General features: G+C 24.7%; 2 protein-coding genes across 6 annotated transcripts; one reads left to right on the plus strand and one right to left on the minus strand.

Annotated features, from left to right (window-relative positions):
* Positions 1 to 634: 634 nt before the first annotated feature.
* LOC122530390 (UPF0047 protein YjbQ) lies at positions 635 to 3,181 on the plus strand. Its single transcript, XM_043657297.1, has 4 exons — positions 635 to 960; positions 1,051 to 1,422; positions 2,097 to 2,233; positions 2,473 to 3,181. The coding sequence occupies exons 2-4, from the start codon at positions 1,263 to 1,265 to the stop codon at positions 2,686 to 2,688; spliced, it is 513 nt and encodes a 170-aa protein (XP_043513232.1). The 5' UTR covers positions 635 to 960; positions 1,051 to 1,262; the 3' UTR covers positions 2,689 to 3,181.
* Positions 2,140 to 12,924, minus strand: LOC122530370 (paramyosin). 5 transcript variants are annotated; one of them, XM_043657258.1, is made up of 10 exons: positions 12,736 to 12,923; positions 10,689 to 10,804; positions 10,288 to 10,507; positions 9,609 to 9,908; positions 9,353 to 9,549; positions 9,048 to 9,203; positions 8,439 to 8,727; positions 8,241 to 8,369; positions 7,931 to 8,177; positions 2,140 to 2,262 (listed from the first exon to the last, which is right to left on the minus strand). In XM_043657258.1, exons 2-10 carry the CDS (start codon positions 10,754 to 10,756, stop codon positions 2,240 to 2,242), a joined length of 1,629 nt encoding a protein of 542 aa, XP_043513193.1. In that variant the 5' UTR covers positions 10,757 to 10,804; positions 12,736 to 12,923; the 3' UTR covers positions 2,140 to 2,239. The 5 variants fall into 5 exon arrangements, with proteins under 5 accessions (XP_043513193.1, XP_043513219.1, XP_043513208.1 ...); XM_043657273.1 differs by lacking the exon at positions 2,140 to 2,262 and adding an exon at positions 5,881 to 6,167 and having other exon boundaries at positions 12,736 to 12,922; XM_043657266.1 differs by lacking the exon at positions 2,140 to 2,262 and adding an exon at positions 7,446 to 7,703 and having other exon boundaries at positions 12,736 to 12,916.
* Between the last annotated feature and the right edge of the window lie 1,497 nt (positions 12,925 to 14,421).

Genomic DNA, 14,421 nt, shown 5'->3' on the forward strand with positions numbered 1-14,421 from the left:
TTACAAAATATCACATGATGATTAAAAATTATTTTGTTTAGAACATCAAAATTCAAGCATTCTTTTGAATTCTATATTTTCAAAAAATATATGCATATTAAGTATTATAAGTATCACATATACATATTAAATATATATATACAAATATATAATTTCGATTTGCTTTTATTTTAAAATTTGTTTTAGAAGAACTCTGCGATGCATATACGTATATATATGTAATGTGATACTCATATGTACCTTGCGAAATTTATCTTTCCCGCGCATAATGGTGCAGGTGTAACAAAATTTGAAACGTTTGTATATTTATTGCATTAAATGTTTCTACTTTCATTCAAGTAAATATTTTAACGTATTTTTATACATATACTCGACGATTTTAACTAATATTTCTATTATTTATTGATTTACTTTATTTATCACATATATACATATTTCTATAAATTGCTGTGTATAACATAAATGATAAAAGAATAATAACGACGAGGATAACAATAATATCGATGCCAATGAGTAATGATATATATAATATTAATGTAATATTAAATTAATAACTGTGCAATGTTAGAAATTACTATTCGTAAACACGTAATAATTGGCACTCAAGTGTCATATATATAACACCTCTCTTCTCTGCTCGATATTTATAATTTTTAATTTACCGCTTGTACGAAAGCCAATCAATAGAAAATAAAACGGTTCTGGTGGAGAGCGTACTATTGCTGAACGCAACTCTCGCGTTATTGTTTGGATTGCCATTCGATTTATTTATTCTCTGACATTCGATATGGCGAACAATATGGCCCATCAATCGTTAAAACATCTCTGAGCATACCCTCTGCCAAAGGATTCAGATCTCTCTCGGTGATACGATGATTTGCTTCGACGTAATTCTATCATCTTGTTTTACCGCTATTAGTATGCGTACCTGATACTTCATGATATCCCGTGTAGGTGAAGGTGAGCGTGCATGTATGCAAACGTGATATGTATGTATGTGCACGTTGAATCATTATTTCTCATAACCTTTTTATGAACACGAAAATACAGCGGATGCGATTAGACAATCTTAAGAGATGTGGTTAAATCCATGCATCTTGTAGCCGGCAAGCGGCGAAGATAGTAGACGCATACTATATCCAATGGAGTGGACCTGTATACTTGTGTTTTTTGGCTTGAAGTAGATTTTACCGTATCTATCCACGTTGCGAATTTCGTTCCGAGTCTAGTTAAGTGTGCAATCTCTACAGCGTGATCATATCATGGCCTCGTCAAACAGGAGAATTCAAATCGGCTCTGCTTGGTTTCAAACAAAGATTAACCTAAGACCGCAGCGTCGTGGTATCCATCACGTTACCGAGGAGATCCTAAGAAGAATTCCCGAGCTCTGTGAATTTTCAGTCGGACTTTGTCATATACAAAGTAAGTGGAATCTCTCCTTGTTAAAAGGAATAACTATAGCGCAAAACAACGCATGGTATAAGTACGTGAAGGAATTTTGTAATTTTTTTGTATTTAATAATTGATTCCTAACGTCTCAAGCGAAAGTTCTTAATCTGATCTATCTGATTTGTCTGAAAAATTTTAGCAATTGTATCGCATTGTATGTATTTACAAATCCACATGTGTGTATGTTTAATATAACATATTAATAGTATGTATACAAATGTTATTTTATTATGTTTATGTGCAAATATTCAAAGCAAATAATTTTATTTTTTCTAATTGGAATTACTGTGCAGAAAATTAAAAAGTATAATGAGATCTGTTTAGAAAGAAAATGTTTTTTATCAGGGATAACCTTTGATATTACAAAGGTCGATAAGATAAAAAGTAAAAATAGCGGATATGATGTATACAATAATCGTACTGATCATAAATATTACTGACTTATATACTGACTTTAATAGAATTAGTAAATTATCATTTATTGTTATTATCTTACAATCACTATAAATCTAAAATTATAAATTAAGCAATCAAAACAATTTTTATGTTGCTTCTTAAGTTAAGATAAAGAAATAAGATGTACATAAAATTACTGTAAATATTACAGATATTTTCCTATAGCATAAACAGTTTTTACTACTTTTTAGTTCTTCACACGTCAGCAAGTTTAGCGCTAAATGAAAATTGGGATCCAGATGTTAGAGACGATGTAGAAATGATGCTTAATAAAATAGTTCCTGAAGGTTTGGCCTATAGACACAGTTGCGAAGGACCAGATGATATGGTGAGTTTATGAGATTTCTTTTACGTTGTCTGAAATTAAATTGTGCCAAGCACCAACATAGATTTTTAATTATTTGTTATAATTTTATAATAAATGTCATGTTAATGAAAATGACGTAATTAAATAATAAATTATCTTGAAATCAAACTTAAGCTTTTTTTTTTTTAATTATAAATATACTAACTTTATAAAAAATATATTCATGAATTTATACATGAATGCAATTATATTATTTATAGCCAGCACATGTAAAGGCATGTTTTCTGGGCTCTTCATTGAGTATTCCAATTACTGATGGCAAATTGACTTTGGGTACGTGGCAAGGAATTTGGTTGTGTGAACACCGTAATGATGCTGGAAGTCGCAAAGTAGCTATTACATTGACTGGTTGTCTCAGGGATCCTGCACGTAGTCCTTTGAGCCCTGTTAGTCCTATTGCTTCTACCAGCAGCTAGGACCACTCACACCCCCAAAGGCGTAGCAAACGTCAGCTGCGCATATCTACATCTAGTGATTCAAGCTAGCAGCTACTTAACTTTAGACAAATTCTAAGAGTATAATTCAGAAAAGAGTGTATGGATACTTCAAAAATATTTATAAATGTTACATTTTCTTATATCTATTATTACGAAAATTTTAAGCACTTTTTATAATGACATAACTTGTAGAGTTATCAAATTGATTGACAATATTTAACATTTATATGCTTACGTCTTATATGTTTTTTTTACACTTAGAAATTATACTTTAATATTTTAAAAATATACAGTTTTTTTTACATGTAAACATTTAAGAAATATACAGTTTATGATTTTATTTAGATTAAACAAAGATATTTCTCTTTAAACTGAGTTAACTATCCAAAAATGTGGTTCATTGAATATATAATGTTGTTCAGTACTTATAAACTGCCAAGGCAATTGTATAATACATGCATTCAGAAATAAATATAAACGAATTACAAGTATCCTACACTCTTCTTAATTGCTCTTAGAAAATTAATGTAATGCATTCCGATATAATGCGTCCAATACTCCGAATTTAATTACATAGCTTTATTTAAATAATTCTTTTGTAAAAAAAAAAAGATTAATAAGGAAAATGGCATTAATAATTGCTCAGCTGAGACCTTACATCACTTTTTATAATATGTAAGAAAATCTCAACTTGAGTATGTGCAATATGTTATAACTTTCTAACTCACTGCTTATCATAGGGTAGGCATTTTTAATGACGTTTCCAATGCATTTGGGGGTGTATATAGGTTACAATCAATACTTCTTTGCTGTGCTAATATATTTCTGCTAGAGATATCCACATAAGTTATACTAATAGTAACAATATGTGGGCAAGTCAGTATGAAAGTAGAACAGTTAAGAGAATCATCAAATTATGCAAATAATGATTTAGATTTACTACATTGTTAGGTATTTACTGATAAAAAATATTCTAGAAATCCTAATTAATCTAATTGAAACATGAAATGTCATCTAGAGATGTAGCACTGCAAAGAGTTGTAATAAAAATTACTTACAATGTTACTAAAATAACCAAAGCTTATTATGGGAGCTTGTTAATGTATCTAATGTACTGTAAAGCAAGCAGTCGATGTTAGTTGTTAATCTTTCTCATATATAGCATAAATGGTCGTCCATTATGATTAATGAATATGCTTTAATGTGAAGTATCCAATGCAATTCATATAGCTTAAATATTAACAGCTCAAAAATATAACACTATCAGAAATTATGATAAATTTTTTGGAAGTTATTTTTTTTTTTTTCATAAAAAAAATATACAAGTTGCTTTACTTTGTTATATTAAAGATTTTTCTGCAAATTTATCTGCAAATTCAATTTTAATTTTATTAATATACTCAACAAAACAAATTTTTAAATATGTAAAATTTATAAATATAGCGAAAACGATTTTATCTAAGTTTTATCTATAGAAATTAACATTGGGTAACCGATATAATTCACTCATAACAATTTGCTGATAATCAAATCACCAAGTTCATTTCATAAATTATAAATGATTGAAAATTATCTGCAAAATAATATAATATATTTTATAATTTATTAATATATAAATATAATTAATCTCATCTCAATATTTAAAGGTAATCATTTAATTTTCTGATAAACTTTAAATTTTTTTTATAAAATGTTAATCACCGTTTAAATTATAATTAAAAAAATGTGTATATTTGGTTTTTCTCCATCAAAAATTTTCTATATTATGTAAGACGTATGTATAGTGATTATCTCATAATCGTTATTATTATACAAATTTAACAAATTTATAAATTTCAGAATCATTTGTTAAATTTTTCGAATAAAAAAAATGTAAGCCATATATTTATCATATATCTTGCAAAACATTAATAATATGTACAAATAATTGAAGTTAAACTTTTAATTATAAAATTAAACTAAGCAATTATAAGCAACATCTATAAAATGTTATTTTTTCATTTATATATACAGTATATTAAGTTTGTATGATTTTTTATTTTCTAACAAATGTTGTTTTATATTGCTATGAAAAAAAATGTTAAAAACGTTGATACAATATAATTGTGTACAATTTGCAAAGTTGTTCTACGATTTTTTTTATATTTTCCTATCTATATAAAGAAACAAAATGTGTGACTTACTGATAAATACTTGGACAACTTCTATATTTTACAGTGAATATTGCATTAACAAAAAAGATTTTAAAGTATAATTTTATGCAAAATTGTAATTTTATAATTTATTAACTAATTTTGTAATGTAATTTTGTTTTAATCAAAAAACTTTGGTTTATAATATTATTGTAATAGCATAATTTAAACTTAATATCTAAAAAGAAATTGCATTTAAACATTTAATTGAGAATCAAATCTTTTTATGTGTTGATTATGAGATAAGCAATATTTAATATAATTGCAGTTTTTTAATTATTTAAGTTATTGAGTATTTATGAAATTTTCTAAATATATAAAATATTAGTTTTTATTTAGCTGGATATAGTGGACCTATAATAATAAATTCTAGAAAACTAATACATTAGGATTATACAATACATAATAAATATTACTATACATTAAATTTAATATTATTAAATGTACATATAAAATTATATTTTTAAGTGAAGGGAATAGAGTGAGAACACCACATTTATGAGCGAATGTAATGAAGTTTAAATGCAAATATGATAATTGTATATTATCCCTAAAGTGTAGTAATAGAATTGTTTGTATAAAATAAATACAATGACTTCTTATGCAGCTTGAAAAAAATTTTCATTACGATATGAAAGGAAAGATACAATTTTACAAAGTTGAACTTTACTGTATCTCATTTTTATACCAAGTTGTTTACTCAAAGAATTAAAAAAATAAATATCAATTTGTATAACATTAAATTCAAAACATAGTAAGTTTATTAATATTTCTATTATTAATATTTCTAAATTGTATTTGATATAAAAAATGAAAATTACAATTAAAATTTTATTACAAAGTATGATTACGAAATAGATGAAGGATGATTATATGAAATGCTGTTATTATAAAAATAATATATTATGTTAATTTATCCATTATATGCAATTATAAATAAAAAGTAATAAAGATTAAATCATTATAGTGCACAAACCAATCATTAGTAATGAGTTCATTTCTTGTACATATAAATACAATTAATTATACATATATTATGATTACAATAATAAAGTGATATAATAGCATTAATAACATGCATTATGTACAATTATATATATATATTACATACAGTAGTTACCAATAATTCTCTGCTATATATATAATTTCAAATCTGTTTTGTGACAATGTATATATTCTTTTCATAACATGCTAATTTATATTGTTTTGGTGAAATGGTTGATTTGTCTGCATAATATTTAATCATCTTTACCTAAAAAGTTGTATCTAAAATATAAATTTAAAAATTGTTTGTACTACAAATTATATTAATGTAACAAAATGATTTATAAGCTTAATGATTAAATAAAAATATGTAGATGTTGCGTATGCCTATGTGCGTGTTATACGATAAAGTTAAAGCACTCTACAAAAAAATTTCAAATTTGAAATAGTAAATATGTATTACATTGGTATATGAACTATAATACAAGCAATAGTAAAAGAAATCAGTTATTCACTTTGTTTATATTTTGCATGCAAATTTATTTTATCTTCCATTATATCTTTCTTAAATAGTTTCTCAGTCATTAATAATATAATATTACTCACAGTGGAGAAATTTTTCTGTTTTCAAAATAAAGAAATTCCTTTGCTCAAGATGTATTTTGGGTTGAAAAGATTAAATATATTAAGTTGCATTTCATAATACACACATTATTATTATATAATTTATTAAATTAAAATTTTTATATTTATTTTTTCTATTTTAAATTTATATTTAATTAGAAGGATAAAAATTTTATCAGTAAGGTCATCAATATTTATTAGCGTTGTTATCGAGTTGTAAAATTAATAATTTTATTTATTTTATTACTACTAAGATTTTATTAATATAGTTTTTAATATTTTCACCTTTCTTTTCTTACTAATAGCTACATATTGAATTATTTAGTTTCAATATAATAAGTAGTATTGAACTGTATGTATTTATATGAAATTTATAGAAACTAAATATTTGCGGATTTTAATTATTACTTTTTAATCATATTCAGAAGCATTTTAAGAATGTAGGTCATTCTTATATTAAATAACAATTTATCAATATATGGAACATGGTAATACTATAGTAAAATAAAAGTATATATTCTTTTTTTAAATGAGTTTTTTAAATGAGAAAAATCATAATAAGATACACCAGTATAACAATTAACCGATCATGGGACATTTTTATAAAGCATTTTATTATTAACACAATTATAATAGATATTCAATCTGTACGAAAATATATATTAACATTTTGTTTGCATAATAATACTTTCATGTTACATATTTTACATACTTATTTTACATACTTTCATGTTCATTTCTGATTAAACTGTTTATTAATTTTAAAATGTAGTGCTATATGTTATATATTAATTCAAGTTTCTTATATTTTTAATGACTAATTATAATTTCTTTGCACTTAAAAATTAGTGTAATAAAATTATTTAATAATTATTTATAACATATTAAAAATAGTATGAGTTATACATATCATGATATTTAAAAATTACAATGTTCAAAGTACATGTGAAATTTAATGATAAAGATCATTTGTGTTTACATTTATAAGCTATGTGTTCATTATCATTAAACAAAAGTTAAAATAATATATTTTAAAAAACTTATATAATATATGATGATGATACATATTACTGTCATGAATGTTAATATATTATGATATAGAAAACATAAATCCTGAATATAACTTGATATGTGCCATTAACGATGAAAACATCCTCGATATAAAATTGATATTGCTTTATTTTATTTTCACAACTAAAAAAATATTTCATTTTAAATAAATATTGATATATTTTTTTAATTTTTATAAAAAAATACAATAAAAATTAAATCGAATAAATAAAACATATTAAAAATTTTTATATTATATTTAACACTAAAATAGTCTAATTTTTGAAATTGTGCATTAAAATTTTACAAATATAAAATTCAATTAATTTGAAAATTAAGCATATGTTTAAAATTGTCTGGTAAATGCTTACCATCTGGTTTATTATCATCAGCTTCATTAAATTCTTTATAATTTTCACGAATAGGATGCGGTCCATTGGGATCCCTTAAGTCATTTGCTTTATCTTGAACTTCTTTAAATGATGCTTTAATATTATCTAATGCATTTCCTAATCCCGTTTTAATCTGATTAAATTCTTGTGTCACTAACGAAAGTCTTCCTAACAGATAATTTAAGTTATTATCAACTTCAGTCATACGTTTCGTTATTTCGCTCACCTGTAAGAACATATACATATAAAAAATATGTTACACTTTTTTTTATTCAATTTTAATTCTTACTTTAGTTTCCATTCCACCCATAGTAAAAGTTGTACCATTAACATATTCCTCATTTTGTTTATGTAATTTATCTAATGCTTTCGCACTTTCTGTCATTTGCTGATACATAACATTTATTTGTCGCCATACCTTTTATTTAAAAAAAATTAAAATATGTTCCAGAATAGTTTTTCAGAAAAATATATCTTTAATCAATACCTGATTCATTTCTTGTTCCATTTTAGTAGTTAAATTTGCTAAAGCTCCATTCTGATTGTCCATAATATCATTTGATATGCCATCAAATCTTTGATTCAGAGTATTATTAATATTTGTACCTTGCGCTTTTACTAAATCTCCTACCTCTAGAAGAATTTGATGCACGCCATACTCGACTCTTCTTTTAGTATCTAAGACATGATCAGCCATTGATACTATTACAGATTGTCCTTTTTCGAGATCATTTAATTCTTGATTTACATGTTCAGCATTATTTGCCAAGTCCATCCTAAAATCTCAGAAATTGCTCATTAAATTGCTTTCATTATTAAATTTTCGTATTTAAAAAAATAGTTTCTATTAATTAATTAATAATTTATTTATATTTTTTTAAAAATTAAAGAAATTATTATGTATATAAGAAATGTTATGTTGCTACGTTATAATCATGCTTAAAACTTTATGTAAAAATATGTAAATGAACAAAATAAGCAAATGAAATAAATGAAATAATAATGTAAATTATATGTATCATAAATAAATTTTATAAATTAATTAAATATTAATAATTTAATTAAAATGTATTAGAAATGTATTATTATATAATACCTAAGTGCTCCTATAGTATCTTTTGTTTCATTCTTATTTTCCGTTAATTTATTTTCAATGTCATTAACTCCCCTAGTAACAATATCTTTTAATGCATACTTAGTTTCTTGCAAAAGTGTTTGGGTTTCATTATGTAGGTTTTGCATTTCAGTAATTCTAGATAATAAAATTTAATTCATTAATTCTGATTTTAAGAAAAAAGTTTTGAATCGAATTATTTAAATCTTTCAGTTTGTATATTCAACATTTAAAAAACATATCTTTTCATTTCATAATAAAATACTATTAAGAAAAGTAATACATACTGTGGCAATTCTTTAATTTGATCAGAAGTATCATCTAAATGTTTCTTTATAGAAGGTAACATTTTTATATAATTATCAATATTTGAAATCACATCAGATTCTGGTTCTTGTAATTTGTTCTGTATGTTTTGTGATTGTTCCTTGATTTTTTCCAGTGAAACTTCAAGATTACTAAGTCTTGTACCAATATCTTGGATCTAGAGAGACTATAATTTTAATAAAAGTTTCCTAATAAACATTCAAACATGTTACTTACCTCAGTCAACAATGCTTGTATTGTTCCTGATTGAACATTTGTGACTTCTTTTAATTTTATGGCTTCAGATTTTAAAAAAGATTCTGTTTTTGATATTCTTTCCATTAACACTAATTCTGTGTCATTTAATTTTGAAATGATATGACCATGATTATTAAGCGGTGGTAATGTGGTATCTGGTCGATTATTTACTTCTGATACTTTATTTTCAATATCTGTGAGCCATCCTTCTAAACGACTTTCCAAATCTTCTAAACTATCAAGAGTCTTTTGCATTTGTATTCTTTCTCGTTCATCTCTCTAAATTAAATAAGGACGAATTTTTCTTTAGCAATATTATATTATATATATTACTATATTATATTATATATATTACTATATTATATTATATATATTACTATATTATATTATATATATTACTATATTATATTATATATATTACTATATTATATTATATATATTACTATATTATATTATATATATTACTATATTATATTATATATATTACTATAAGATTAATATATAAGATTTCACTATAAAAAAGTTGTCAATTATAAACGATCAATCAAATTGATTTATAATAGTGTTATTAATTATAAATCAATTATAACTATTAATGTACAAAGCAAGATATTTCATCAAGATGCTTGAAATAATTTCTTATGAATTAATCAGATACCTGAGAGATTAACTGTTCTATTCCTATTACTTTCTCATCAAGTTTAGCCAATTCTGTTTTGAATGATTCAATAGTTGACGTACGTTTTGTCAATACTGCAAGTGCTTTTTTTAAATGTTCTCCCAACTGACGTTCACGTGCCTCATGTCGTTCTAGTTTTTCAGTATTTTCTCGCATCATATGTACTAAACTTAACATTGCGTCTTTAATATCTTCATGCCTAGAAGTTGCATTAAAACAACCATATTTGCAACAACAAATAATTAATGAATATTCATAACAGAAAACTATGATATTAATGATATTAATGATATTATTTCTCATCTCAGTCATCTATATTCTCCATTAAAATAAAATTATTTTATCCAGATTAATTATATATAATGAAAGAAAAAACTTACGTAATTTCTCTAGCATTATTCAGATTTGTACAAAGTAAGTGCAGGAACAGTATCAACATATATTTCATTTTTTAACTATTGTAAACTATTATCTTGTATGTAAAAAAAAAAATTATCTGAAACAAGAAATATTAATTTCATTCCACGATACTGATAATTTTATTCACATCCCTCGTCGTGTATTTTTATATTTTCATTGGATCTTTCAAATAATTTCAACAAAATTGTGTCATTGCTGTGGCTACAGAATTAGGTACGCACTATGCGACTGAAACACTTTCCTTGATCAATTAATTGAATGTGCTGCTATTGAGATAAGAAGTTAAGAGGTCATTACTGAGATGACCCTCTGATGGATAAGGATATAAACTATCTTTGTTAATAAATTATCTGCAGCTCTTAATTATTAACGAATAAAATCACTTTCGTGAAAATAATAATATCAAAAATAATTCTGATCGGTGTTATTATTTAAAATATATTTAATCGTACAAATAGTTCAAATTATGTGCGCAATTAATATACAAGCACGTTGCACATATGTATAAATGTGTAAATGAACATACATGCATTTAATATAACATGAATAAGAAACAAAAGAAGAAATTCAAATATATAGATATTTGTTTTTCCCTTTTTTTTATTTCATACTTTTCGTTTTAATGTTATTAATAATATATATAATTAATTATATATATAATATCATAAAAATTATATTACATATATATATATATATATACATATAATAATTTTGATGATGATATATATAAGTCTGACTTCATATTTCCAGGCGAGAATACTTTTCTTTACTGCATGTCACAAAGAGTTCAAATTTTAGCTATTTATAGATCTACAGATGCACATCAAGTGCCGTTTGACGCCATATGGTACACATAAAACCATCTGTTTCTAGTACAATAAAATCTAATTTTTGTATCAGTATATTTGTAAATATTACAAGTACTTTTTATATACAATATATATATATATATATTTTTTAAAGTATACACGATATAACTATATTCAATAAAATGTTCTCTGATAAACTATTTTATCCGTTGCGGGAATATATTTTTATTTTTATTAATAATAAAATACGTTATTAATACAATTTCATTGATTTTGATAGAGCAAAACATTTTCATTTCATGCGATTTTCCTAACGTCTTCTCGCTTCTTCGTGCAGTTCCGAAATAATTTTTTTTCTTTAATTTCATTGAATTGCATTGTATATAAGGTTTTTTTTCGCATTGCAGTGGTGTTTCAAAGCAATGATAACTCTATATAAAAAGAAAAAATATTAAAAATTGCCAGATATAAATATGCTTTCACGCATATTGAATAACAACTTGCGTACATGTATTTTATTTGTAACAAGAAAAAGAAAGGAAAAAAAAAATAAAGATCGATTTACATATTTATCAGATAAATTTTTCTCATCGAATTGTATATGTATTTTATTACACTTTTATAATGCCGTACTTGCAAATTAATCATTTTAGTAGTACATATTATTGTTTGTAGAATCAAACGTACCGCGCACGTGTTATAATTTTTAACGTATCATTTTAAACAATGATCGCAATTAGCGTACGCTGGCCACCATTTTAAAATTAAGATCAACATCTAATAATTCAAAATGAAAACAATTTGATGTACAATTTAATTGAAAACCACCGTCTTTTTTGTATATTTCAGTCAAGTATTATTTTATTGGTACAGAAATAATAAAAAAAAAAGAAAAAAATATTTGTTTTTATTTGTAAACAATGATGGAAAACATTGAACTTTCATAACAAACTTGTTGATATAGTGATTTCAATATGAAACACAAATACGTTTGCACATATCTGCAGATACATTTAATAGAAAGAAGTATTTTCAACAGTGTTTCATAGGAAATTCAATGATCAGTGAAGGAGACGTGCATTAAGCGAACAGTAATTTGTAACTGCTGGAAAAAAAAATTGGAACGAAGATGATGTTATTAATAGAGACAAACATGCTGTGACAATCTCTTAGAAACGGAAGTCGGAGCTTTACTTACACAAAAAAAAGTATACTTCAATCCTTTTCGTGGCAATCAATTCAAGTAAAGAAGAACGCACTGTTTCCAATTCGATCAACGAAGAAGTGATTGTAGGATCGTTAGGTAAGTCCCCATTTGGATTTTTAAAAAACTGAGCTCTAGGTATATGGCGCTTCGTAGCGACACGTAGCGGCTATTTTTGGTACCTGAGGGAGAAACGTAGTGCTCCGGCCCGAAAAATAGATGTTGAATTATTTCGCGCAATTGTATCTCAACGAGAGCTTTTCTCGCTCGAAATCCAAATGTATAATGCGATGCATTTGTAAAATTTAATTTTCATGAATTTGCAATATCTGCGAATGAAGAACATTAAGTAGAGAACTTTCATCATGACGGCTTAACCTATCAATATTTCGTGTTCCGACGCTATCTAGCGCATTATTAAAGAAAGCTATTTCATTGAAGTAGGATGAAAAAGATGTAAAAAAGCAAAAAAATAACAATATGAAGTTCTGAACATTATACACATTATAATTTTACTCAACGAATTTAAAGATACTGAAAATTAACATTAAAATTAACATTTCTGAAAATTCTAAACATTCACATTGCAACACGATGTTGCAATACAATATGATATAAAAAATAAAATTAAAATCGTTAGACAGAGATTTGATTCAACAACTCGAATTTATTTAAAATATCTTGAATTTATGCATTTTTACTAGAATAAAAATAATTTTAAATGTCAAAAAAAAAACATCTCCCAATTGTACGTACATTTTCATTTCAATGATTTCAATAAAAAAAATTAACCGATACGTGCAGGATGTTCCAACATTTCATATTTACCCGATATATTTATAACTCTGTAACAGGCCGTTTTCTTAACAAGCTTTATACATTTTTTTTACGCGCGTATCGAATCCTCGCAGTTTGAGCATTCAAATTCGGGACACACTGTGAATAAATATTTATAGTATCACTATGTAATAAATATAATGACAAACAACATATTCATACAATATCAAACAGTACAAACAATTTATTTATTATACAATATCAAAGAGTTCAATTATTATTAATAATTATTAATAATTTGGTAAAATATAAAAATTGCAGTTACTGTATAATTGTTATTTATACATTTTCTCTTTTATGAATATTCGATAAAGTATGGATATCTGGATTTTATAATATCATAAGTAAAGTAATCATCATGTTCTTCGTTATAAATTTTGCCTTCTTTTTATAATTTAAGAAAATTAAACAATATTTTAGTAAATTTGGCACTTTTAATAAAACTGGCACTACCATTAACGTAAACGAAATTGAAACATTCTTTATATACGTAAACTATACTTAAACAAAACATAGAACGCAAGCTAAGGGTCTGTAAAATTGAAGTCGCAATCATAACAGTTCACAAATGATTTCTCTTCATTAATTTTTTCTCGTAATTTGTGGAAAAACTGTCACCTGTCAATGTTTAAAAGCAATGGTGATGCCATCTATTGATAGGTTGGTGGTACTAAAAACAGAAATATCTACTTTTAGTACCATCGAGTTATCAATAGATGGCGCCACTATGATTGTGGTTATAGCGATTATAATGATATTATTATAATACTATAAATAAATAAATAAATAAGAACTTTGTAACTTCAATAACTTTTTATAAATTATAATAAATTATATAATGAT

This window comes from Frieseomelitta varia, unplaced genomic scaffold (assembly GCF_011392965.1).
Source record: "Frieseomelitta varia isolate USP_RPSP 00005682 unplaced genomic scaffold, Fvar_1.2 scaffold_135, whole genome shotgun sequence".
In the NCBI taxonomy this organism is placed as follows: Eukaryota; Metazoa; Arthropoda; class Insecta; order Hymenoptera; family Apidae; genus Frieseomelitta; species Frieseomelitta varia.